Source organism: Mandrillus leucophaeus, unplaced genomic scaffold (genome assembly GCF_000951045.1).
Source record: "Mandrillus leucophaeus isolate KB7577 unplaced genomic scaffold, Mleu.le_1.0 Scaffold335, whole genome shotgun sequence".
Taxonomy (NCBI): Eukaryota; Metazoa; Chordata; class Mammalia; order Primates; family Cercopithecidae; genus Mandrillus; species Mandrillus leucophaeus.
The window spans coordinates 1,951,415-1,978,900 of NW_012103532.1; the positions used below are offsets into that span (position 1 = coordinate 1,951,415).

The 27,486-nt window shown below is 37.9% G+C and overlaps 1 protein-coding gene across 2 annotated transcripts in view; it reads left to right on the forward strand.

Moving 5' to 3' along the window:
- Positions 1–27,486, forward strand: part of PBX3 (pre-B-cell leukemia homeobox 3) — a 226,634-nt gene that overhangs the window by 185,999 nt on the left and 13,149 nt on the right. For both annotated transcript variants that reach the window (XM_011988691.1, XM_011988692.1), the window contains exons 3-4: positions 3,132–3,322; positions 9,038–9,173. In XM_011988691.1, the coding sequence (XP_011844081.1) occupies positions 3,132–3,322; positions 9,038–9,173 (327 nt within the window). The remainder of the gene's footprint in view (positions 1–3,131; positions 3,323–9,037; positions 9,174–27,486) is intronic.

Consider the following 27,486-nt stretch of genomic DNA (forward strand, 5'->3'; position numbering starts at 1 on the left):
AAACAGTGAAGCCCTGTCTCTACTAAAAATACAAAAAATTAGCCGGGCGTGGTGGCGGGCGCCTGTGGTCCCAGCTACTCAGGAGGCTGAAGGAGAATTGCTTGAACCCAGGAGGTGGAGGTTGCAGTGAGCTGAGATCGCACCACTGCACTCCAGCCTGGGCGACAGAGCAAGGCTCCATCTCAAAAAAAAAAAAAAAAAATTAGCTGGGCACAGTGGCATACGCCTGTAATCCCAGCTACTCGGAAGGCTGAGGCATGGGAATCACTCAAACTCGGAAAACAGAGGTTGCAGTGAACCAAGATCGTGCCACTGCACTCCGGCCTGGGCAGCAGAATGAAACTGTCTCAAAATAAATAAATAGGCCATGTACTGTTTATTACAGGCTCATGCCTATAATCCCAGTACTGTGGGAGGCTGAGGCAGGTAAATCGCTTGAGGTCAGGAGTTCGAGACCAACCTGACCAACATGGTGAAACCCCATCTCTACTAAAAATACAAAAAATATTACCCGGGCATGGTGACACACGCCTGTAATCCCACCTACTTGGGAGGCTGAGGCAGGAGAATAGCTTGAACTTGGGAGGCAGAGATTGCAGTGAGCCAAGATGGTGCCATTGCATTATAGCCTGGACAACAAGAGCTAAACTCCATCTCAAAAAATAATAATAAAATAAATTGATAATATAGTGGGGAAGATCTTAAATTTATTTTTTTAAATCTTGGTTTCTGCCTTCAACTTCTGGTTTTAGTCTACAATATTGCTTAATGTTTTACTATGTCATATCCTAGGATAATGATAACCTTTTAAAATTATAGACTGAGAATCTGAAAAGAAAACAAAAACTTCACAGATTCATCAGAATTATTAATATTCACACAACTTGTATAGGATTTCAGGAGGTCATTGACCTTCTAAACGTATCCATTGACTGCAGATTAAGAATTCTTCTCTTATGGTTCAGGGATAATGAATTTATGGCTATTAACCAACATAACTCTCACTCTTGAATTGTAGTATTAAAAAGCCCACCAATTTGTAGATGTTTATTAGATATGTATATTGCATAATTCTACACTCTGAAGAATCCTGTATCATATAGTGTCACCACTCGCAAGGAATGTAATATTTCCTACGGCTTAAAACATTTTTGAAAAAACTTTACATAGTAAGACTCATTTTACCTTATCTTAGAAATATTTATGGAAAGCTCTGTAAAAGCGTAGAGTAAGTGAAATACACAGTGTACGGGAAAGGTTAGTCCTCCAATGAGCAGTTAGAAAAACCATCGTGTGCTATATCTAAGCAGTGTTCAGGATATCTGTAGGGAAGTGGACATTATCATAACTTCCAAACACGTCTTGCATTAATCAGTGATTGTTCTGTCTGCTCACTCTATCAGGGACACCCGTGCAGTAAGATGCAGAATTTCCCATCCTGCTTTTTTAAGAAAAATGCCAGAAGAGACTCTTCTTCTTCAGGAGTATAAACTGATGCTTTATTTACCAGGGCAGTACCGGATTTCAGTGTAGGCCCAGTTATACAGATTTATAAATCAAAGAGAATATAGATGAAGTTGGATGCAGTGGCACACACCTGTAATCCTAGCAGCTCAGGAGGCTGAGGTGGGAGGATCTCTTTAGGCCAAGAGTTTGAGACAAGTCTGAGCAACATAGCAAGACCCTGACTCTAAAAAATGATTTAAAAATTAGCTGGGGGCCAGGCGCGAGGGCTCACACCTGTAATCCTAGCACTTTGGGAAGCCAAGGCGAGCAGATTGTCAGAGCTCAGGAGTTTGAGATCAGCCTGGGCAACATGGTGAAACCCCATCTCGACTAAAAGAAATTAGCTGGGTGTGGTGATGTGCACCTGTAGTGCCAGCTACTTGGGAGGCTGAGGCAGGAGAATTGCTTGAACTTGGGAGGCGGAGGTTGCAGTGAGCCGAGATTGTACCACTGCACTCCAGCACTCCAGCCTGGGTAACAGAGTGAGACTCCGTCTCTACAAAAAATAAATAAATAAATAATTAGCTGGGTATGGTGGCACATGCCTATCATCACAGCTACTTGGGATGCTGAGATGGGAGGATTGCTTGAGCCCAGGAGCTTGAGGCTGCAATGAACTATGATCATACCACTGCACTCCAGCCTAGGTGACAGAGTGAGACTCTGAATTTTAGGGGAAACGTGTGTGTGTGTGTGTGTGTGTGTGTACTGAAAGAGACAATGTCTGAGGATTGTTAACTAAAAAGTTTGAGACCCAAATCTGATCCTTATTTTCTGTTGGACATCTCTTGAAGAGTTGAGCTGCTATACAGAGATGGCTTATATCCACTAAAGGCCTGCACTACAGCTAAATTGTAATAGGTCGTTGGAATGCTTGGCATGCAAGGCCCTTTATGTGCTAATTCAAGCCTGAATCCTTTTTGCTTCTTTACATATTATCTGTATTCCTACTTGACATATTCTGAACTTGCAACATACTGTTATTTCTAGTGCCTGGAATTCCTCCTGACTTCCATCTTTATCTACCTTTCAAAGATGCTACCTATTCTTTAAAGCTCAATCCATGAAGCCTACAGATGAGAATATTCCTTCCTTGGAACTTATTAATATCTTCCTGTTAGTCTTTGCCCTGAATTAGTTTTTTATATATTTTTTCTCACCAAAGGCCAGGCCCGCATCTTACTCATTTCTATGTTCCTTACAGCATTGGCAAGAGTTTGAACTTTGTAGTTGTTCAGTAAACATTTGTTGACTAAATGTAAAACCCCAGAGAAAATAGGTGGTACTTAGTATTAACAATTAACATATATTTTTATTTGTATATGGGAATTGGTAGGGAGCATCCTCGAATGGGAAAACATCATTTTGGAACTGGACAGGGGTGGGTGGGAAGAGCAGCTGAATGCTATCTCCCTTGCACATCTGACCATGCACGGTTTCAGAATTCTTGCTGCTTTAACTACTATTACTACCATTTTAAAAGTGTCTTAGTTTTCGTTTTACCCTACACACTGTATAATGCTATTGGTGATTGCAAATGAGGTGTAAATTCAGATGAGTTAATCTCTTTATGTGATAATATAAAATATCAGTTTCCAAAGGAGTGATTTTTTTTCCCATTACAGGCATGTAATGAATTTACTACACATGTGATGAACCTTCTCCGAGAACAGAGTAGAACACGTCCCATTTCTCCAAAAGAGATTGAAAGAATGGTGGGCATCATCCATCGAAAATTTAGTTCCATTCAAATGCAACTCAAACAAAGCACTTGTGAAGCAGTTATGATTTTAAGATCAAGGTTCCTCGATGCCAGGTATGTGAAGCCATAAATCTATTGCATGGCTTTCCCCCGTCTTTCACTCCTTGTATATTCTTTTCTGTAAAACTGACCCATTGGTCTTAAATTCTTTTGGCCATATGAGCTCTTTTGTGCAATGGACAGGTAATTCAACTCATGGTGCCTGTGCTGTCAAGCTTTCCTGTCTGGGAATGGTAGTGTAGTGTGGGTTAGTTGCCAGTTTAGTGACTCAGGAAATGAATAGGATTGGCGTCTCTGCTGATGGCTTTAGGAATATGTAACCTTTCCATTCTGATGCTAAAAAGTGTTTTTAAGGATAGTTTTCTGCATATAACTATTTTAACAAGGGGTGTTTTCTAAGAGTTTCTTAATGTTAGACTGCTTGTGCATATTATCGGAAAATACTTGGAGATATTGATACTCCTAAGAAGGAAGGAAGAGGCATTTCAGTTAATAGCAGTTACCACAAAGCTCCGGAGTCTGTATATCCAAATCAAGAAAGAAAGCCTATCATTTTTCCTGTAAGGATGAAAATTTCCCTTTATCCGAAGCTTTCCCCAAGTTTCACAGGAGTTAGGTAATATATTGTATATGGTAATAAATTGTATGTGGTGACCTACTGAGTGACAGAACAGAAGAATTGTCAACGTCCTAGTGTACGCTGCCTCTGTAGGGATGCCTCTCGGGGCATTGCCAAAGCTTATGATCAATCTGCAGCTTTGGAAAGGAGTTTCTGTTTTGTTTTTCTTTCTTCTCCCATGGAATCTGACAGAGGTGATAATTATCATCCAAATCTCACAATATTAAAGGAAATGACTAAGATAGCTTCTCAACTGGAAAACAAAGTGTGTGGAGCATTTTCAGTGTTTTTCATGTTAGCTCTTTCTTTCCGTCTCAGTTCCTGTCCATCCTTTTGTATGTGAACTAACACAGTACCTACTAGTCTCCCTGTCTCCAGTCCTACTGCCCTCCAGCCCATCCTCCATATCCCTTGTTTGTTTCTATAACATCACTGTGCTACTCTGATTGCTTTGCTTAAAAACTACGATAGTTTTCCAATGCTGGATATATGCATACTTCACATATACACTCCTTATCCTGACATTTAAGGCCTGTCCCTGTCTGCATTGCTTCTTTGTTGTTGTGAAGATTTTATTATTCTTTTTTCTATTTAAAAAATGCCAAGCTGACTATGGAAAGTTTGGAAAATATATGGAATAAAAGGCTAAAGGATAAAAGTTAACCTCATTTTTATTACCTAAAGAAAAAAAAATCACTATAAATGTTTTATTCTCTCTCTTTTTGTTTGGGGGCTTTTTAAAAGAAATATTTCTGTGATGGGTCAATTTACACAGTCTGGTCTGCTTTTTAAAAAATTTACCATGAATACGTAAACATTTCCATGTAGTATAAGCTCTAATTATAAATAGCATTTTAACAATTGAAGTTACCAAATGTATATAAAATAAATAATGTCCTTAGCATTCTCTTATTTTTGAGCATATAATTTGTCTCCATTAATTATTCTTTTTCTTTTCTTTTCTTTGTTTTTTATTTTTGAGAGAAGGTCTCATTCTGTCACCCAGGCTGGTGTGCAGTAAATGATGCTCTCATGGCTCACTGCAGCCTCGACTTCCCAGGCTCAAGTGATCTTCCTGCCTCTGCCTCCCGAGTAGCTGGGAGGCATGTGTCACCATGCTTGGATAATTTTTGTATTTTTTGTAGAGATGGTGTTTCACCATGTTCCCCAGGCTGGTCTTGAACTCCTGAGCTCAAGCTGTCCTGCCTCCCAAAGTGCTGGGATTACAGGCAGGAGCCACCATGCCCAACCAACTATTAATTTTCATATAATTTCTTCCTTTCTTCCTTCCACAAATATTTATTGGTACTGAGGATATATTGGTAAACAAGACAGGTTAACATACTTGCCCCAATTGAGCTTATATTCTACTTAAGGAAACAGACAGTAAACAAGTGAACAAATATGCCATAACACTGTATTTAATAATGTAATGAAATGTACTAGGGTGGTAAGTGGTATGCAGAAAAATAAAGCAAGTCAAGGGGAGGGAAAATGTAGAGGGTACTATTTTAGATAGATTTTTATTGAAACTAACATTTTAATGAAAATCTTCATGGATTAAACCTTTTTGGTCTTTAGGATTATTTCCTAAGGATCAATTCTTAAAAATGGAATTATTAGATCAGAGTTTAAACATTTTCAGTGTTCTTATTTATATATCACTAAATTGTTCTTTCCTGTATTTCTTCCAAAAATGAAATGCTTCATGGAATTATGTTTCTACTGCTTAGAATTCGTTCTTTTTCTAAGTCTAACCACTTACTTCCCTGGCTCCCACAACAAACCGTCTCTCTAAGCTGGTTACCAGTAATGAGTCATCATCTGTGAGGGTATCTGGAATGGAGCCCGGAATGGAACCAGTGCTTGTACTTGTTGGATCTAGTGAGATTTTGCTCATCGTTCCAGGTCTGGTCTAAATGCTCGCTTTTCTGAAAATCCACCTTAATCACCCCACTGAACTAGCCCTTCCTTCCCTTGAACACTTATACTATGTTTATACAACTCTTCAGACTGAACTTCCTGTAGACTCCCTTTTCTTGTAGTTTTTCATGAACATTTCTTCTCTCCCTTAGTAAGCCACAGTGTCATTAAAAGCAACAGCCAAGACTTACACATTTGCATTCCCCACAATTCTAGCAAATGACTTATATGTTAGAGGCTACCAAAAATAATTTATTGACTGGCCAGATGAATGAATAATTCCACTTAATACTTTGTAACAGCTCAAATCAGGGTTAGAGAGGTAGTATCAGAAGACAAAAAACATTTTAAAATTATTTGTCAAATTTGAACATTTTATTAAAAAGCCTAATGTAACAAAGATAGTAAAACATATGTCTGATAGAAAGGAATATTTTCTAACATAATTGCTCTCCTTATTTCTGCTGATGCTTTCCCATTCTTGTCAACATGCATGCTTATTTTTTAAATAACTGCATTCATAATGTATACACCTAAATAATTTATTTTTCTTCCATGAAGAGAAAGTATATTAACAGCCTAGAGTGAGCAGAGCCAGATTGAAAGAGTGGCAGAGCTTGGAGCAGAGTCTCTTCTCCCGCAGAGATTGCTGTTAGTAATGTTGTGATGCTGATGGGACACAGGCCTGGACTGATGTGCCACTGCACACTGGCCTGAGGCATAGCCATTTAGAGTGTGGTGAACCCTGGGGGAGTGAAACTGAGGGGAAATGCTTAATGGGCATTTTCTACAGGATGTTTTCTAAAAAATAAATAACGTGTAAGACCAAGTTGTCTCCTGTGCCTTCAAGTGAATGCAAATACTGAGCTTTGGTTCCATCTATTCTTGTAGTGCCTCCCAGCAAGCCCTCTGCACTGAGAAGGCAAGGGGCTCTGCTCTAGGCAAACATGCTCAGTCAGATATATGATTCCCTTGCTCACTCTGACTTCCCATGCTCATGTTTTCTTCATAATTGGAGAAGACGAAGCATGCACCAATGCAAAACATTTAAGAATAAATTTGTGTGGGTCTGTCTCCTCTTCCGGTAGAAGTGCTGTAGTTTGGACACAGCCAGAATGTCCAGTGAGCTATTCTGTTTGTTCTCTAAGGTGTTTTGATGTTTGTTCAAAACCACCCCTGGGCAAAAGTGATGTGAGCCAAACTTCTCTTTGCTTTCCTAGACATATTTCTTTTTGATCCTCCTTTCACACGTCCCTATTTCCCAAAGAGATGCACTTGTGTCATCTATTCACATCTACCCCGGGCCTTGCTCCTGGGCTCCATGTTTTATACTAGGAGTCACAGACTCACATGCTTACATATAGTGGAATTGAGTAGAGTGACTGGATCAGGGATACAGGGAGGGACAAGGAGGGTTAGAGCAGGCAGGTGCATATCTAAGGGGGCACTATTACTCAGCTTAACTAGAGCTGCCTTCTAAGAATGTGGGCCCAGTATGGCTGGTATCCCAATTTTTCATAAGAAGTCAGAAACCTAGATTTTTATGAGCAAGTAATTACTGTGTGGTCTCAACAAATAATGTCTATGGGTCAGATAATGCCTGTAAATTTGGCATTTTCAGTATCTAGTCTAGACCTTACCCATGCACCTACTCATCAGAGTGTACCTCTTCAACGTGCTCTCACCTTGGGACCTTGTCTTTCTCTTCAAGCAACACATGACTCCTGCAAAAATGCTAACTGGCCTTTTTGGTGTATTTGTCCTCGTTCCCTTCCTTCCCTGTCTTCCCTTACCACCTTCCCATCCAGTTCATCATCAAATCCTGTTGACTGTAATCCCCAAATAGATCTTGAATCTCATCTTCATCTCCCAGAAAACAATAGTTTAACCCTCCTAAAAATTATTGAAATTAAGAAATTTCAGGACTAAAACCTGAATTGTTTTGATCAGACCTAGATTTCTTGCTCCCTTGACTCTCCCTTAATGTTGAAATGTAGATGACATACTTAACCTGCCATATGAGTGACATCATTTTGACTAGAAGAATCTCATACAGTGCATACCTTTACAACAGCCTACTGACTTTGTCTTTTCTGACTGTGGGATATCACAGTTGAGAAGAATTAAGATTATTTGGAAGAGAGTATTAAGAAAATTATCTGGGGAAGGTATTTTCTAGTTACTGGGGTACTTAATTGAAAGTGAATTCTGACAAATGATAATTTTCAGGCTGGAATTCTTTAAAATCTTAATAACAAAACCCAAATATAAATGACATTTTTGCTACTTGAAATATATTGTTAATAAATGCTTGATCTTTTGAAATTCTGTTGCCCCCTTCCCAACAAAAACAAAAGAAAAATTTTTGTTCTCTCCTCTTTGCCTAGTGAAGAAAATCATACCCCAGTCCAGGCAGTTGCTTAAGCAGAAAAACCTAGAAATCCTTCCCGATGTATTTTTTTTCCCCTAAACTTCCTTCTCTATCTACCTCACTCACTCCTTCCATTCAATACATCATCAGGTCCTATTACTTTTACCTTTCAAGTAGATCTTGAATCTTATTTTCATTGCTCTCACCTTGTGCCAAGTTACTATCATCTTCATTTTGACTAGTGCAGTCATCTCCTAAAATGGGCTTTGCAGTTCTTTTCATGCCCTCCTTCAACTATTCTCAGCAATCAGAATGATCTTTTAGAAACATGAAACTTAAAACCTTTAGTACTTTCCTATGGCACTCAGCATAAAATCCAAAAATTCTTATAGAGTCCACTGAGCTTCTATAATCTGCCCCCTGCCCATCCTTCCAGACACATCTCACACATTCCCTTTTACAGTGCTCCAACCTGCTCTAACCCTTTAGACAAGATATTTCTGTTTCAGAACTCTTCCTCTGCCCAGTCCTCTTCCCTGTAAGCTCTCTGATAGCCCTTGTTTGTTCTCACTGGATCTTCATTGAATACCTAAAATATTAGGTCCTCAAAGAATGAAGCACAATTAATTGTGTTTCATAGTCTGGTATTTTTCTCAGTGATCCTACATCTTAAAATGAGTTGGAGAATGCTTTGGAGGATGTCTAGAACATAACTTACAATATTATAGAAATAAATTAGAACTTAAGGATGTTTAAAAAGAGAAATCTACTTTTTTGGCATCATCCTAATTAACCTATCCCTCTTAGATTAATGTTGATTGTAACTGCAATTCTTTTTTTTTCACTCTTATCATAGACGGAAAAGGCGTAACTTCAGTAAACAGGCCACAGAAATCTTGAATGAATATTTTTACTCACACCTCAGCAACCCCTACCCCAGTGAAGAAGCCAAAGAGGAGCTGGCCAAGAAATGCAGCATCACAGTGTCACAGGTGAGAAAGGACCCATGGGTCTGTCTTGTTCCCTGTGGATACAGGAACCCCATTCCTCCCTCAGGGCTTTATAATCAAATTTCATTTCCAAATGTTCTATCATCAAAAAAGATACAAAGAAAATGTAGATATTTCTACAGTTTTAGGCAAGATTTTAAACCTTTGATAATTTTTTTTTTTTTTTTTTTTTTGAGACAGAATCTCTCTCTGTCGCCCAGGCTGGAATGCAGTGGCCGGATCTTGGCTCACAGCAAGCTCCGCCTCCCGGGTTCACGCCATTCTTCTGCCTCAGCCTCTGGAGTACCTGGGACTATAGGGCCCGCCACCTCGCCCGGCTAGTTTCTTTTTGTATTTTTTTAGTAGAGACGGGTTTTCACCAGGTTAGCCAGGATGGTCTCGATCTCCTGACCTCGTGATCCGCCCGTCTCGGCCTCCTAAAGTGCTGGGATTACAGGCTTGAGCCACCGCGCCCGCCCAACTTTTGATAATTTTTAAAAACCCTAAGTGGCAAGGAATCAAGACCACCACCACCCCCATTCCCCAGTGTAAATCTTCTCTAGAGAGGACATAAACATGCCATGGGGAGAGACGCAGTTTACACTTAAGTGACTCTCCAGTAAATGGCATGTATTCCTGATTTCGCTGATTTAGATGACTGACCTAAGCTTCTCCCAGGAAGAAACCAATTTATTTTGTTGCCGAAAGGAAATTTAATATAACTCTTTGGTGAAAGCTTTGAGGAATTCACCAGGCCCTTTCTTGGTAACATACTACAATGTTTGAGTCCCAGGGATTTCTTTGCTTCCTTGTTATCCATTAAACACGAGAATTAAATTCATGCTTTCAGGGTTTTTGGTTTTGGGGTTTTAAAAAAAAGTTTATTTGTAATAATTTCTGACCCTGAAGTTAGTTGTCATATTCTAACAAAAATACATTCAGTTTTAGTCAAATAGACTGGTATTTGGACTGAGGATTGGAAACAAATAAATTAGCAAACACCTGTACCTCTTTAGAACATAAATATATCCTATTAGCATTACCTCTAAAATACAAATTTATTTAAATGTTCATATTATTGTTAATAGATGACATTTGAAGAGCATTTCTTTACAGCATGCAAAAGCAGCAGTTTACCAACCAGTTTTTGTAGTGAAACTTAAGGAAAAGCTGACCCTTGTCAAAAATTTCAGTGTTCACTAGGGGTCACATGAAACCATTTTTATAAGTAGTTTCTAAATAAATACTCGTGCTGTAGATAAAGTTCAAGATACTAAAGATCCCCTTCAAGTTCCAATGAGGGTCTCATGTCAGTGTATGAAGTCATTGTTATTTAAGGGAATAGGGCCTGGGTGTAAGATGATTTCCAGCTCCTCTTTTGGCATTATTATCTGTAGAAACTCAAGAGCAAGCTTTGATTCATAACTAAGATTTCATTCAAGGTTTATTGTCATTTCTCTTATGAAATGGTATATCTTGATTTCTTTGTATGCAGTTAGAAATGGAATATAACTGATTTGGATTACCAGCTTACATAGACATATAAAACATTACAAACTGGGTTACTTACTTCCATATGAAATATGGAGGAATAGTATGATATGCTGGGTTAGCTGAAGAAGACAAAATTAAAAGAAGAATCGTTTCAAGTAGGGTTTTATGGTGAGTGCCTTTTCCCTGAACATTAATGAAAGGATTAGGTTCATGCCAAACACCAGATGATGATGCCACGTCTGGTTTTCCTGTTCTCACAACCACTCTCTGACTTAGAATTTGAATGTTTGTGGATGAATTTAAGGTATTTTCTTGCTTCCACTCTTTTTTTAAAAACACTTCTATAATATATGCACCATTAGAGAATAACACAGATTAATATCATCTATTTCAAAAACAATGAAATCTGGAGTTTTCATTAGCTGTAGTACTTCACACTTTGTGTGTAGTGTAGAGTGTGCTCAGTACACACTTGTGGAATAAGTGATAAAAAGGTTTCCTTCTGGCTATTCTGAACTAGGGAGTTTTAACTTCTAACATAGGCTAGGAACCCATTTACCAGTGTGTGTTTTTAAAAATAGTTAATTACTAAATTTATTTCACTTGTTTTCTATGGAAAAATAGCTTTATTATGTTTTGATTTTTTTTTTTTTTTTTTTTAGCAATTGCTGAGAAAAAGGTACAGAGGTAGAAATAATATAGATATAGCTCTATTACTTTGTCTAAAAAGCAAACTTTCTGACTTTGTTTCTTCCAGGTCAGCCTTTCAAACACAGAATTTCAGAAATAAGTTATGCTTATAAATTTTATGCTTATAAATTAACGGCCTTTTGTTTAAGTTTTTAAAAAGTGAAAGCAAAGAATTTCTGTTCCAGGCCTGACAGGTCAACTGCTTTTGCTTTTTCTTTTTTTAAGACAGGGTCTCACTCTGTCGCACAGGCTGCAGTGCAGGGTATGTTTGAACTGTAACTTTGAACTCCTGGGCTCAAGCAATCCTCCTGCCTCAGCCTCCTGATTGCTAGGACTACAGGCATGCCACCATGCCCAGCTAATTTTTAAATTTTTTGTACAGACAGGGTTTCACCCTGTTGTCCAAGCTGGTCTTGAACTCCTGGCCTCAAGTGATCCTCCAGCCTCAGCCTCCCAAAGTGCTGGGATTACAAGCATGAACCACTGCACCTGGCTAACTACTTTCAAAAGAGAAAAAAATATTGTTTAAAATGTAAATCATACTGAAATACAATGAAATTTAGAATCCAGAAATTGTTCATAGAGAAAACTAACTTCAAAAATATTGAAACCCCCTGAAAACAGGCAACTGGAATAATACTATTTTTACTAGATGTAGAATATATGAAACTGTGATTTATTATTTACTGCAACTGCTTATAATAATAGGGAAACTTCAGAAGAAATGTAAGGCAATATCTTTAGTGCTGTGAGGGCAAGCTAGAATTTCTTAAACAGGACATAAAATGTGTAAGGAACAAAAGAAAAGATTGATAGATTCAATGGTAGAACTTTTGTTTATCAAAGTACTTAATAAAGACTGAAAACATCAACATGATACAACCATTGAGTAAAGATTGGATCAGATATAATTATCAATAGATATTATATCTAGAGGAAAATTTAGATGAAGAACAAGTTGCAAGAGATTTTTAAAAAGTAATAATAAAGTGGAGAAATGGAACAAAAACTTGACCAAGTGATCAGAATCAACATCACCAAGGAGGAGCAGACAGACATTAGCTGTAGTATTTCATCCAAGAACGTAACCTGAATCTAATCACAAGACAACACCAGACAAATCCCAAATGAGGAATGTTCTACTGAGGACAGAAGCAGGGAGGGAGCATTATTCTTTAAAAACATCCAAGAAAGGCCATGGAAATGTTCTAGATTAAAAGAAGCTAAAGAGATATGACAAGTAATTTCAATACTTTACCCTAGACTGGATTCTGTACTGTAGGGAAAACCATACCATAAAGGATATTGTTGGGTTAAATTTACTGAAGTAAATTGAAATTGATAATTGTACTTGGTTATGTGAGAGAATCTCTCTAGACTTAGCAAATACACACTGACTGACTTAGGGGTAAAGGACCATGATGTATGTAACTTAGCCTCAAATGTTCAGAAAAAAAAAATGTGTGTTTGCATGTATATGTGTGTATGTGTGTATATGAACAGACATACACACACAGAGAGAGCATGAGTGCCCACAAAGATAAAACAAATGAGGGAAAATGTTAATAATAGGGAAAGGGCATATACAGATATTTCTTTATGTCATTTTTATTGTTGCAGCTTTTTTGCATGTTTGAAATTATTTTCAAATAAAGTATTTTCTAAACTGTGGGGACAGTCCACAGACTGCAAGAAGATACTTACAAGTGTATAAACAACAGAGGATTAAAACATAAAATATAAGGAGTGCCTATAAATTAGTAAGAAAAGGCAAAAAACCTATTTCAAAAATAGGCAAGAGAGTCAAAGAAGGATTTCATGGAAGAAAAAATAGAAATGGTCAATTGTATGAAAAGATCCTCATTCTTATTAGCGATCAGGAAAATGTGATTTAAAAAGTGCAGTGAAATAACTTACATTTCCTAGTTTGGCACATTCTGCTACCAAGAATGTGTAGCAGTAGGAGCCCTTATAATATTGGTGGCAGGGATGTAAATTGATATAGTCACTTCGGAAAACTTCTGACATTATTTTATAAATTTGAACATGCATATACCATTCAACCCACAATTTCTAGAATACCTCTTGTCTGTATTTCAGGAAACACTGGTAAGAACATTCATAGTAACATTGTTTGAAATGGCAAAAAATTTGAAACAAACCATTTGTCCGCAGACCGGAGAAATGAGTAAATATGCTTTGTTATAATCCCACAATAGAACACTATACAGCAGTGGAAAAAGAGTGATCTACATGTATCAATTCATGTTGAGTGAAAAATGCAAATTGGAGAATACACGTAGCATAACATTTTTACAAAGTTTAAAACCAAGCAAGCTAAACAGCATATTGTCAGGGGACACTTATATATGGTTAAACATAAAGGAAGAAAGGCAATAATAAAATTAAAAAAGGGCCGGGTGTGGTGGCTCACGCCTGTAATCCCAGCACTTTGGGAGGCCAAGATGGGTGGATCACCTGAGATCGAGAGTTTGAGACCAGCCTGACCAACATGGAGAAACCTTGCCTCTACTAAAAATACAAAAAGTAGCCAGGCGTGGTGGTGCACACCTGTAATCCCACCTACTCAGGAGGCTGAGGCAGGAGAATCACTTGAATCCAGGAGGTGGAAGTTGTGGGGTGAGCCGAGATCATGCCTTTGCACTCCAGCCTGGGCATCAAGAGCAAAACTCCATCTAAAAAAAAAAAAAAAAAAAAGAAGAATCCAATGATATGGGATCAAGAAAGAACAATCAAGGAGTTTCAGTGTTACTAATAGTCTTTCTTAATTTTAGTGGCAGGTTTACAGAGATTAATTATTATGCATTACAAACCTGCATATATAAGGCAAGAAAGTCTCATGTCCGTTATTAAATCTAAATAACAGAATTTAAAAAGACTGCTTCCATTCGTTTAACAAATATTTATTGAATAATGCTGGTTATGTGCGGAATACTATGCTAGGGATGAAAGAGACATCAGTGAACTTAACCAGACAGACCCGTGTCCTAACTGATAGAAATGTGTACATATACTCACTGAAAGATATCTGTAGGAATATCCTTAGTAACAGTATCCATAATAGCCAAAACTAGAAACAGTGCAAATGTCCATCAATAGGAAAATAGGTATAATTATGTATATTTGGAATATTTATGTATGATATATTTATGTGTGGTATATTTATGTATATTTGGAATGTTATTTAACAATGAGAATGAATGAACTATAACCACATGTAACTACATAATGCTAAGTAAAAGAAGTGCTTGATTTCATTTATAAAAAATGGAAAAACCAACTTGATTTCATTTATAAAAAATAGAAAAACAAGCAAAATTAACCTTGGGGTTAGAAATCAGATTAATAGTTATCTTTGGGGGAATGGTGATTGGAAGGAGGAAGAAGTATTTCTCGATCTAAGTGGTAGTTCCATGGGTATGTTCACTTTATGAAAATTCATTAAACTCTTTACCTATGATGTGTGGCCCTTTTTTGTATATTTTTATTTTATTTGACTAAAGAGTTTACTTACATAACAAAAACAAGCCTGCCCTCATGGAATTACATTTTTGTGGGAGTATACAGATAAGTAAACAAGATAGTTACGAAATGATAGTTACTCTTGACGAATAAAGGAGGGAAGGGGTTAGAGGATGCAATTTTTAATAGGGTGGTAAAGAAAGCCCCTCCTGAGGAAGTATCTTTTGGTTAGATTGAAGGAGATGAAGACAAGTCATGTGGATAATCAGTGAGGAACATTCTAGCAGAGGGAACAGCAAGTACAGAGGCCCTGAGGTAGAAGTGCCCTAAGCAAGGGAGCAAGTAGTAGGCGATGAAGTTAAAGATGCTGGGGAAGAAATAAATGGTTCATGGGCCTTCTAGGCCATGGTGATGACTTGGGCTTTCACTGTGAGATGGGAAACTGAGGAGTGACATGGATCTGACTTAAGTTTTATAGGATCACCATGGCAGCTGTACTGACATTAGACCCTGGGAGGCAAGGGAAAGCAGAGATATCAGTTGGGGTACACTTGAGTGTTCACTCAAGTGAGTATTTGTTATAGAAATGATGAAATGTGACTGGGTTCTGGATAAATTGTGAAGGTACAGGGTTTCCTGATAGGTTGGATGTAGGATGTGTGAGAAAGAGATTTGCTAAACCAGAATTTGAAATTTCTGATTTCTTGACTTGCTTTGATTAAGTAAGCTGGAGTTCCCCTTTTACCTAACATCCTGAAAATTGACAAAAGAAGAAACTATTTCACATGTCATATGCACTGAGAATCATACTTAAATTGTCACATACTCTTAATTAGTAGAGCAGATATTAGTATAATTTTAATTTTTGGAATAGAGCTAATTTACATTGATTATTTGAGTTATTAAGCCATAAAAAACTTCATTCTTCTCCTAATTCCAATTTTGAATTTGAGTTACTGGCTGTATTTTCTCTGCTAGGTGTTTTTAGAATGAAAAATGTTAATTTAACTTATTCTTCATTTCTACCGTAATTGAAATGTACTGTAAAGAAAGGATTGATTTAAAAACAAAAACAAATGAGAACCAGAAATGGTAGAGAGATTAAGTGACAGCATTAAGACTCATTCATTTATTCATTCAATCAACATATTTTAGAGCTCTTAAAGTGGCAAATAAGACCTGCTTTTATAATAGTCTAATGTAGATACCAACACAATCTCACCCATTCAGGTGGGGAAACTGAAGTTCAGAGAAGTTAAGTGATTTGACAGGGGTCACAAGCCTTAGTGAGTAGGGGACTTGGGGATTTTTACACAGAGATTCTTAATAAAGGGGGAGAAACTGAAGTCTTACTTTTTTTCCTGCAAGAGGCAATGTGATTCATTCATCCCCAGGGTCCAGGCTGCAGAGTACTGGTTTGTGAGGTACGGACCTTGGCTTATATCACTAGGGCTGCATCATTTTCCTGCTAAGCTACTTTAGAGACTCTAGGCTAGTTAGTAGTCTGAGGTCTCTTTACTCATTAAACTACTTATTCCAAAGCAGTGAATATTCAGTAAGCTAATTAAAATTTGTAAGTAAGATTTCCTTATTAAAAAAACTATTGAAATAAGAAGAAGCCCGTTAAAATAATAATTAGAGCAGGAAAAAAGAAGATGACTATCAAATTACAGTACTTTTTTTCAGCTATACATAAAAGCCTTTTCAGTTGCTTTGGCAGTAGACAGAAGGCAGAAGTAGATTTCTACTGCAAGTATGCAGTTGGTAAACCAGAAACAAGTTGAAGGAAAAGGCAACTTATTTTGTTAAAACGATTATTTCACATGTCTTAAAAGAAAGCTACAGACCCTCTGTTCTAAAAGCTCTGATTGTGTATCCCAGTGGAGGTGGGACATCATTAAACAGTGTGCCGAGAATAAAAGAGCAGGTTGTAAAAAGATGGGAGCTTTGAGGATGCTGTAGCACCAAGTACAGATGAGGCATATCTGCAAGATTTAAAGAAAACAGAGAAGCTTCTGATTTTTTTGTTGCTGTTGTTGTTCGCTACAGACAATCAGCACCATGATTAGTGTGGTGCTTAAAGCTTGCTCCAGCAATATCAGATATTATATTTATTTTAGAATTGACTATCTTGAGGAAATCTCTAACACGCAGTTGATATGATACCCAAACAAAGGATAAAGAGACAATTTTTCCGGCTGGGCATGGTGGTTCACACCTGTAATCCCAGCACTTTGGGAGGTTGAGGCGGGCAGATCGCCTGAGCTCAGGAGTTCAAAACTACCTGGGCAACCTCGTCTCTACTAAAATACAAAAAATTAGCCAGGCGTGGTGGCATGTGCCTGTAGTCCCACCTACTCAGGAGGCTGAGGGAGGAGAATCACTTGAGCCTGGATGCGGAGGTTGCAGTGAGCCAACATCATGCCACTGCACTCCAGCTTGGGCTACCGAGTGAGACTCTGTCTCAAAAAAAAAAAAAAAAAAAAGAGAGAGAGAGAGACAATTTCCAGCTTAGATTTAGTGTTTTGGAGTTTCCCTATACCTGGAAGAAGTCGTAATCAAAATTGTGGTTCCTCCATTTTTTTGTCCCCTTTGCCTTCTTTTACTTATTCCTTCTCTTCTTCCTTCCAGTTGAGTATTCTTACCAGTTTTTCTCATGCTAGTCTCAGCACTGTGTCTGACCTTTCCGTTGGCCTGGCTTCCATGAGGCATTTGAGGCTAATAGGTCAATAAATAAGCCAGGGTCCCAGTAGAAAACAGATGCCACACTCAAACTGGAATAATTGGAGGACACTTTATAAGTGAGGTAAAACAACTTGCCCGAGGTCACTGAGCAAGTGACCATTTACAATAGTGTGGACACAGTGTAGGGAAACCACAAAGGATAATACTAGTGATTGGTTCTGTTACCCACTTGGCCTGAAGAGATGAGGGAAAGGTCAGTAGATCTGAAGACAGAGGAGGTGTGTGGAGAAGGCCAGTGACTGAGACCTGAGAAAAGGCAGCCTTATAGTGCAGGAGTCAGGAAAACAAATACTGTGATCTCACTCTTTTCCCTTCCCATCTGCTGCCAGTGCCTACTATTGGCCAGAAGCCTGAGGGCCCCCAGGGCAGCCTTCTGGGGCCCATGACAGGGTATACAGCAGATAGGGAGGAGTGAACAGAAGATAGACAATGTAGTCCAAAGGGTGAAGACACCTGGTCAGAACAGGCTCCACGCTCAAGCCTCCTGACTTCCCACTTCTGTTGATTCTTTGATGTTTGCATCCAGAAACCTTCTCCAGAGATGCTCCTGGGCTTTCCTTGTTTCTTCTCTTTTGATTTCTCTCCTCTCCCAATTCTTCTGTCAGCTATGTGGAGAACACATTTTTCTAAATAAGTATGGGTTTTGAGAGTAGAAACTACAGTTTAAATAAGTTAAAGTACCTTTGGCTAGATCAAATACCAGGCTTTTTGGCTATTTTCCTAATCTGCTCAATAGGTACTTAGTGCCTACTATATGTTAGGCACTATGCCTGGCACTGTGGCAAAGAAAGGTCAGTAAGATAGGGTTCTTCTCCCCAAGAAGTATTGAATTTATTGGGGGAAACAGACAGATGTGTTACTGACAGAATATAAAAGTTACCTGAGGAAGCACACAGGCACAAATGGATGCCATGTGAGGAATATAGTACAAAGAGGGATTTACTTTCTACTGAGAGGATCAGGAAAGACCTTCTAGAGAAAATGGTGTGTAGAACCTGGAGAAGGATGAATAAGACTTTGGGAGAAAGGGTATTCTAAGCAGAGGAAACTCAGAAGCAAAAAACAGTTATGTTAGGAAAACAGTTTAATAAGTCTGGAGCCTGTGTTATTATGTGGGGGGTGAGGGATTTTATTATAAGACTTAAGGCTACAGACTGTGAAGACTCAGACAAGCCTGAACTAAAACCCCAGCTCCTCCCCAGTTTATTAGCTCAGTGACCTTGGGCAAGTCGTTTTACCTCACTGTGCCTCCTTTCCTCATGTGTGTAGTTGGGATAAAAATAGCGTGTACTGGCCAGGCATGGTGGCTCACACCTGTAATCCCAGCACTTTGGGAGGCTGAGGCGGGCAGATTGCTCGAGCTCAGGAGTTCAATACTAGCCTGGCCAACATGGTAAAACCCCATATCTACTAAAAATACAAAAAATTAGCCGGGCATGGTGGTGCAACACCTGTAGTCCTAGCTACTCAGGAGGCTCAGGCAGGAGAATTGCTTGAATCCAGGAGGCAGAGTTTGCAGTAAGCCGAGATTATGCCACTGCACTCCAACCTGGGCAACAGAGTGAGGCTCCGTCTCAAAAAGAAAAAAAAAATAGCATGTACTTCCTAGGGTTACGGGAGTTTCAGTAAGATAAAACATGTGTAAAGTACCTAGCAAAGTGCCTATCACAGAGTAAGTGAAGATATAATAGTAATTATTGTTATGCAGTTTCTCCTGCTTGGAATTGTCTCTCCCTGCCCCCTGCCAAACACATACAGACATCTTATTAATTTCTACTCCTTCAAAGCTCACTTCAAATATCATTTCTTCAAGAAGGCTTTCCGTGATACTTTCAGTTCCTATCCTCCATTGTATATTCTCATAACTTCTTTTCCCCATGATTGTAACTAAATAATGATTTGTTAAATACTGTTCCCCTGATAGATGGTAAACTTGATTTTGACCAGAACTACTATCTTATTCACCCTTATATTCTTAATGCCTAGCACAGTGTGTCCAGCACATAGACATTTATTGAAGATGGTGATATTATTAACTGATATAGGAAACACATAAGGAAAAGCTAGTTTGATGGAGGGGACATTAAATCTTGGCAGCAGTTATGCTAGGTTCACATTGCCTTCAGCATCTGTTGGGAAATGTTCATTTTGGAAATATAACTTAGAAGAAAGGTCAAGGTTAAAGATACAGCTTGGAGGTCATTCACTTAAGTTCCTAGTTGAGGCCCTGGGAATGGATGAAGTTGCCCAGGGAACCTGCAGATAGTAAGAAAATAAGGCTGGAGGAAATGACATTTCCCTGATTCCATTGCCAATTCTAAGGTAGTAGCTAAAAGGCTGAGAATTTAAGCAGGGCTTTAGACAACTTTTCAGGGGTGAAAAGGTGTGAATTGGTATCTAGGACCTGCTAAAGGATGCTGCCTTTTTCCCTTTGCTTTGGGTTAGGACTTAAACTGCTAGGGCTACATCTTAGCAGCGAGCACATCAGAAATAGACCCTAAAGGAAGATCTGCTATTCTACCTTAGAATACCTCATTCCTTGACATTGGATTGCTGCTATTCATAGGTGCTTGGACAAATCAAATACAAAATTTTTTTTGTGGAGAAAGATAGCAGCATCTTAGACTTCAAGTTGTTTCTATAAAAAAAAAAAAAAAAAAAAAAAAAAAAAAAAAAAAAAACCACGAAAACAAACAAAAAAACTGGGCACACAATCAGAAAAAAAAAGCTATACAAGACAACATGACAATGTTTCTGGTACAGAAACCAGCAGAAACAACAGACAATAGAAACAGACTCAAAACAGTATAGGAAATAAAGGAATCTGACATGGACTATAAAATAACTATGCTTAATGTCTATAGTGGAGGAAAGACAAACTGGACAATTCTGTCAGCGAATTGGAAACCATAAAAAAAAGGGTCAAATAAAAATGTTAGAATCAAAATTAGGAACCCAGTGGATTGGGTTAAAAGAAGATTAGACATTGCTGAAAGGAAAATTAGTGGACTGGAAGATGAATCACAAGAAAATAATGATATTGAAGAATACAGAGACAATAGGATAGAAAAATTGGGAGACAGAGAATAGGAGATATAGAGGATACAGTAAGAAAGTCTAATATACTTGTGATTGAGCCCCAAAAGCAAATGTGAGAATGGGTCAGAAGCAATATTTTCAATGTAATGACTGAAAACTTTCCAAAACCCATAGCAAATTCCAAGACCTAGACTTGTGAACAACACCAGTCCCCAAACAATAAATAAATAGGAATCCACACTAAACATGGTTGAAACAAAAGCAGCCAGTGGGAAAAGTAAGTTTGCCTTTAATAAAACAACAATTGAATGACCACTGATTTCTTAACTGAAACAATAAAGACATAATACAGTAGAGTGATACCTTTAAAGAGATGAGTCAGATTAAATGTCAGCCTAGAATTCTGTACCTGCCAAAAATGTCCTTTGATAGTGGAGGTGAAATAAAGACATTTTCAGTCAAAAACTGTAATAATTTTTCTCATTTTCTCTCTAAAGGAAATACAAAAAATGTGTTCTGCAGACAGAAATAAAAAGATTACAGATACAGGGTAGGAGATACAGGAAGGAGTAGAAAAGCAAAGAAAAGGATAAATATGTATGTAAATCTAAGTGAGTAGTACTGTTTAAAGTAAAGATAATGTCTTATTTTGCTTACGGTATGTATAGACTTAAAATATACAACAATAATGCCTTGTAAGTTATGAAAGGAGAGTAACTGTTCCAAAACTCTTACAAAGTTTTCTGGGAAAGATGGCAAAAATACCAGTTAGTGAAAAAGTACCAATTAATGTTGGACTTGAATAGTCGAGAAAGTGTAAATCTCCAGGGTAGTCATAAAAAAAAGTAAAAGAATATATAGCTTTCAAATTAATAAAGAGAGACAGAGACATAGAATACTTTTTTAAAAATAAGCAATCTAAAAGATGGCAAGGGAAAAAGAAAAAATGCATAGTAAGTGGGACAAATAGGAAGTAAATAGGAAGTAGTTAGTAAGATGATAGGCTTATACCTAAATATGCCAGTAATCACATTAAAGTAAATGAATTTAATACTCTAAGTAATAGAGTCAGGATTTAAAAATGAAACTTAATTTTGTGTTCTCTAAAAGACATATTTAAAATATAAGGACATAGAAAGTATAGCAGTATGAAAAAATGTAAATGTGAACAATAGCCAAAAGAAAGTTTGTGTTGATCTAATAATATCAGATAAAGAGCACTTCAAGGAAGCTCAAAAAACATAAAGCAAAACTTATACAATTTTAAAGAAAAATAGACAAATTCAAAATCACTATAGGAGATTTTCACACTTTTCTGTAACTGAACAAGCAGACACATACATATAAGTCAGTAAGGACATAGAACAGTGCTTCTTAAACTTTAGCATACATAAATAAGAATGATCTGGAGAGCTTTTAGAATATAGATTTCTGGGCCCCATTCCCAGAGGTTCTGATTCAAAGTGTATGTAGTGGGGCTGGCAATTTACAGCTCCCAGATTATGCTGATGCTGATGGTTCTGGAACTACACTTTGGAGTAGCACAGATATAGAAGGTTTTAACAATTAGCAGACTTGACCTAATGGACATATATAGAAACACTACATCCAACAACTGCAGAATATACATTCTAATTTTAAGCACTTATAGAACATTTTGAAAGTTGACTATATTCTGGGACAAAGTACCTCTCAATAAATTTTAAACAGTTTAAAACAGACTATGTTTTCTGACTACAGTGGACTTAAACTAGAAATCACAGATAACTAGAAAATAACAGATAACCAAATAAAATTCCATATGTTTAGAAATTAAGCAATATAACCCTTGGGTTAATGAAGAAATCACAATGGAAATTAGAAAATAACTGAATGACAGTGAAAAGATAACATACCAAAACTCATAGGGTACAGCTAAAGCCATGTTTAGAAAGAAATTTATAGCTTTAAATATATATTATATATACATGAATGTGTATGTAGTGTGTGTATATATGTATATACTGTACATATCTGTATATATGTGCATGTATATCCGTGTGTGTGTGTATATATATATGCACACGCATACACAGTAGGTCCATTTCTAATTTAATCTACAAACACATTATCTGTGTACAATTTTTCTTGCTCCAGTCTTTATAATAGCAAAAGACTGAAAATTCAGTTCAACCTCCGCCTCCTGGGCTCAAGTGATCCTCCCAACTCAGCCTCCCAAGTAGCTAGGACTACAGGCATGAGCCACCATGCCTGGCTAATTTTTGTATTTTTTGTAGAGATGGAGTTTCACCATATTTCCCAGGCTAGTCTCAAACTCTTAAGCTCAAACCATCTTCCTGCCTCGGCCTCTCAAAGTGCTGGAATTATAGGCATGAGCCACCGCACCCATCCAGTGCTGTCCTTTCATATCCTGTATTTTGATAAACTGGTATTTTAACTTCAAATGACCGTACGTTCCGTGTAGGAAGGCGGAGAAGTCACTCAGACTCTGCTCCAGCACTATTTAGTAACAGTGTGACCTTAAGCAAATTATTTAATGAGTCATTTTTTATCTATAAAATGAGAATAACGATAATTTGCTCAGGGGATTCAGGGGTTGATGAAATCATGTATGAAGAGTGTCTAGTACAGGGCCTGGCGTCTCATGAATGTTCATTAAATGCCAGTTGTCATCCATTCAACCTACATTTTCTTGCTGGGCATACAGAGTCTTATAAAGGATCCAAAAGAAAGAGGGAATAAAGGTTCTGACATCCGGCAAACTAGCGTGCTAAGTATTCACAGGCTCCCTGAAGGTGAGATCCAGGGCGGGGCATGAGGGTGTGTCTGTTCTTAGTCTCTGATGGACCTACCATATATATATATTTTGTATTCTTTACTCCAAAAATGCATGAGATTCATTTTTGATGAGAATTAATTATATATATTGAAAGCTTACTATGCTTTTTGAGGATAGGTATACCCGCTTTAACAATTAAATGAAATTTTTCTGGATTTTTGAAAAGAAAAGAAAACTGCAGTGGGTATGTGGTGAGGAATGGTGTTTGAATAAATAAGCGTTTCCCTTAAACAAGAGGTGTGACTGCAGGATTTCTTTTCATAGGACACTGAATGCATGTTGATGTTTTTATTTACAGAGATAAGATTTACCTGAAACTTGTCAGAACAAAAAGTCTGGCCCATCGTTATTTGGAGTGCTCTGTGCATTCATTCTGGGATGCTGCTGTGTTGCCTGGGAGATGGCTTCACCTTTCAGCGTAGCTGATGGGAGGCAGTTCCACAGTTGTGATGTCAGTGTTTCAAAATCTGTCAAAGAGGCTTTCCATAGAGCCTAGGAAGGAAAACTACTAAGTTGTATACCTACCACATTTTTTTTCTAATAAGAAAAATAATTTTAAAGAAAAAAAACCTCTTAACTGTAAATGTTGTCTGTGGTAATTCAGAGGCACCCCTCAGCACATGTTTTAGGGAGTTGAACAGTGTTATCCATTTTCTATGTACTGTGGCCACAAGGCTGATGTTTTATACACTTTTGCAGATGAGCCTCTTTGTGAATGTCACGAGCAGTTATCAGTCTATCATGCAGAGGAGAAAGGGCAAAGCTGAACTGTAAGAGTGTCAGCACATTATGGCAATAAAATTTTTCACAGCCTCAAATTTAAAAAATACTGTACTTGACAAGGGAATCTGTTTTAAATTATTTCAAATGCTATGGAAACTGAATTTCTATTTGTTCGGTTCTCCCATTAAAAGTGGGATATTTTCCAAAAGTTGGTTTTCAAGTCAGTTGTGATAAATTTGCAACTTCTTTTCTTTTCTCTCTCTCTCGCTCTCTTTTTTTTTTTTTTTTTGAGACAGAGTCTCGCTGTGTTGCCCAGGCTGGTGTGCAATGGCTTGATTTCGGCTCACTGCAACCTCCACCTCCTGGGTTCTCCCACAGTTCTCCTGCCTCAGCCTCCTGAGTAGCTGGGACTACAGGCGTGCACCACTGCGCCCAGCTAATTTCAAGCGATTCTCCTGCCTCAGCCTCCCGAGTAGCTGGGACTACAGGCGTGCACCACCATGCCTGGCTAATTTTTGTATTTTTAGTGGAGACGGAGTTTCACCATGTTGACCAGGCTGGTCTCAAACTCCTAACCTCAGGTGATCCACCCACTTTGGCTTCCCAATGTGTTAGGATTACAGGCATGAGCCACCGCACCTGGCCACATTTGCAACTTGTTTTCTTAGAAGAGAAAAAAAAAATGTGTGGATTCTTGGGCTAGCCCACATTTTAACCATGAAGGAACTGAAATATTTTGCACTGAAAAGGTAGAATATAAGTTTGTAGACCTCACCGTTTAATACAGTGAAAAAGAAATGAAATTGAGTAAAGAATAATTTTTAAAACTTGTACTAAGTATTAAGAGAAAACAAGTTTTATCTGGCAAGACATAATGAAACGGGCTTTGTAACCTTAGGTGAGTTACATAAACTTTTTGACTTCAGTTTTTGCTTCAGTAAAATTGGGTCTTTGTAACAGTTAAATGAGATAATACATGCAAAATTCCTAATACAGAGCTGGCTCATAATGAGCTCTTTGCAAATGGCCACTGTTTGAAAACAGGCACAAGTGGCATTGGAATTCAGGTTTCCTGCAAATTCCGGGTCCAGTGCATTGTCCTGCTGAGTTGGGGCAGGGATGAGAAGGGATACAGGTAGTGCTGTCAGGTACTTGTGCAGAGCAATAGCCCAGCAGGAGTGTGGCAGATGGGAGCTCTTGGTCTTCTGTGGTAGGAATTTTATTCTGTTCAGGTATGTAGGAGTTCACCTCCTTTTCCCTTCTTGCTGCTGCCTGTTCCCTCTTACCAGTGTCTCACCAGCACTGGCGGCATGGCCAGCTTGCCCAGAACTTGAAGCTCCTGGGAAAAGGGGTCCTGACCTTAGGCACTGCAGGAAGTAAGCATGGCGTGTATGCCGTTGGCCTTCAGAGAGTTTTGTTATTGCTGATTTGTTTTAAGAAAAGGGAAAACTAACATTTACTGAGTGCCTGGTACATCCCTGGCACAGTCCTATGTATTCAACATGCCATCTCATTTAATGTTCACAACAGCCCCATAAAGAGGAGGTATCATTATCCCACCTTGTAGACCAGGAAAGGAGAACCTTAGATGGCATGACTTGTCTAAGGTAACATAGGCAGGAAATTGCAGAGCTGAGATTTACACACAGGTCCATTTGGCTCTCAAACCCATTTATCCAGCTGTCCTCAGAGTTCTTAGAGGAATGCACACAGTGTGTGTATCCAGAGTGCCCAGCCTTTCTGTCCTTATAGAAACTGTATCAAACCTGTACCTTCTGGAGGGAGAGAACTGGTGTGAAATTTAGAATTTATTAACACCATTAACTTTAAAAATTGAACAGTATCTGGCTTCCATCCCTCACTTCAAATTGAATCACATAATGGGGATGAAAACATTGATTAGGGAGAAACTCTTTGTTAGAGGTAAAATTGTTTACCATGTAAATGTGCTACCATGTTCCATTATACATGACTTAGCATTTCAACATTTCATAATCTGTTACATTTAATTAGGCACAGTACATAAAGTATGCATCACAAGTAAACATGGGGAAACACAATGGCAAATTTTTCTAAGATTTGTGCTTCATAAATTTTCAGTTTGTTAATTTCAATAATGATGTTTTAGTGTCAGCTGCTTCTTTCCAAACAAGTGCAGATCCTCTCCCTGACGCAGTTTATTCACGGAAGCAACGTCAAGGATGAACTACAAAGTTCTGCACTTCTGCCTCTTAGAGGCTGCCTTTAAGTAATAATTTTTCTCTTTTATTTAATGCTGTTATTAACATGATCAATAAATGTAGTGACAGAATTTGAAACGTAAGATACAATTAAAGCTAATTAATAAATTGGCTTTCAGTGACTGTGGAGACATTATAGATGGTTTAGCTTTTTATTTTGAACATGGAATTTTTCTTAAATGCAAAGCCGCTTGGGAAATTTCAGTGGCTTGAGATTTACAAAGTGTTTGATTTTAATTATTTTAAGCATTCTCAAACCTGTCAACCATGCCGTTCAGATAGAGTACAGTAATGGGATTGGTCACTCATATAGCTCTGGGTCCCAGCACAAGACCTGGCACTTAAACTCATAAAGATTGTTAAGTGACTTTCCAGTGCTTTTTCTGTTTTTTTTTTTTAATTTATTCATTAAAAAGTATATTTTTTGAATTTGAAAAATCCTAATACTTGCTGATCTGAAAGCAATTTGGATGATACCTGAAAACACAAGAAACACAAAACCAGAAATTACTTCTAAACCCCACTGTACATGATAGTCACGTTAGTACTTTTTTCCTGTGCTTGTGTATATACCTACATCTATGTATGTCAGTGTTTGAGTATTTTTACTAAAATAATAAAACAAAGGCTGATGGTGTATAAAAAGAAAAAAATGCCCTTTCTTCCTTTTTTATAGTATATAATGAATATTTTCCCCTTGATTTGTCAATAAATATTTCCCCTCAACATGATCTTTTAATAAATGATCATATTCTATTATACAAATGTGCTATAAATTTAATCTCTCTCTCTCTCTCTTTCTCTCTCTCTCTTTCTATTAATAAGTAGGACTAAGGGGTCAGGCATAGTGGGGCAGTAGGACTGAGGGGCCAGCACTTTGGGAGGTAGGTGGATCACTTGAGCTCAGGAGTTCAAGACTACCCTGGGCAATATAGCAAAACCCTGTTTCTACAAAACATATAAAAATTGGCTGGCTGTAATGATGGCTCATTGCAGCCTCAACCTCCCAGGCTCAAGAGATCCTCCCACCTCAGCCTCCAGCTACTCAGGAGGCTGAGGTGGG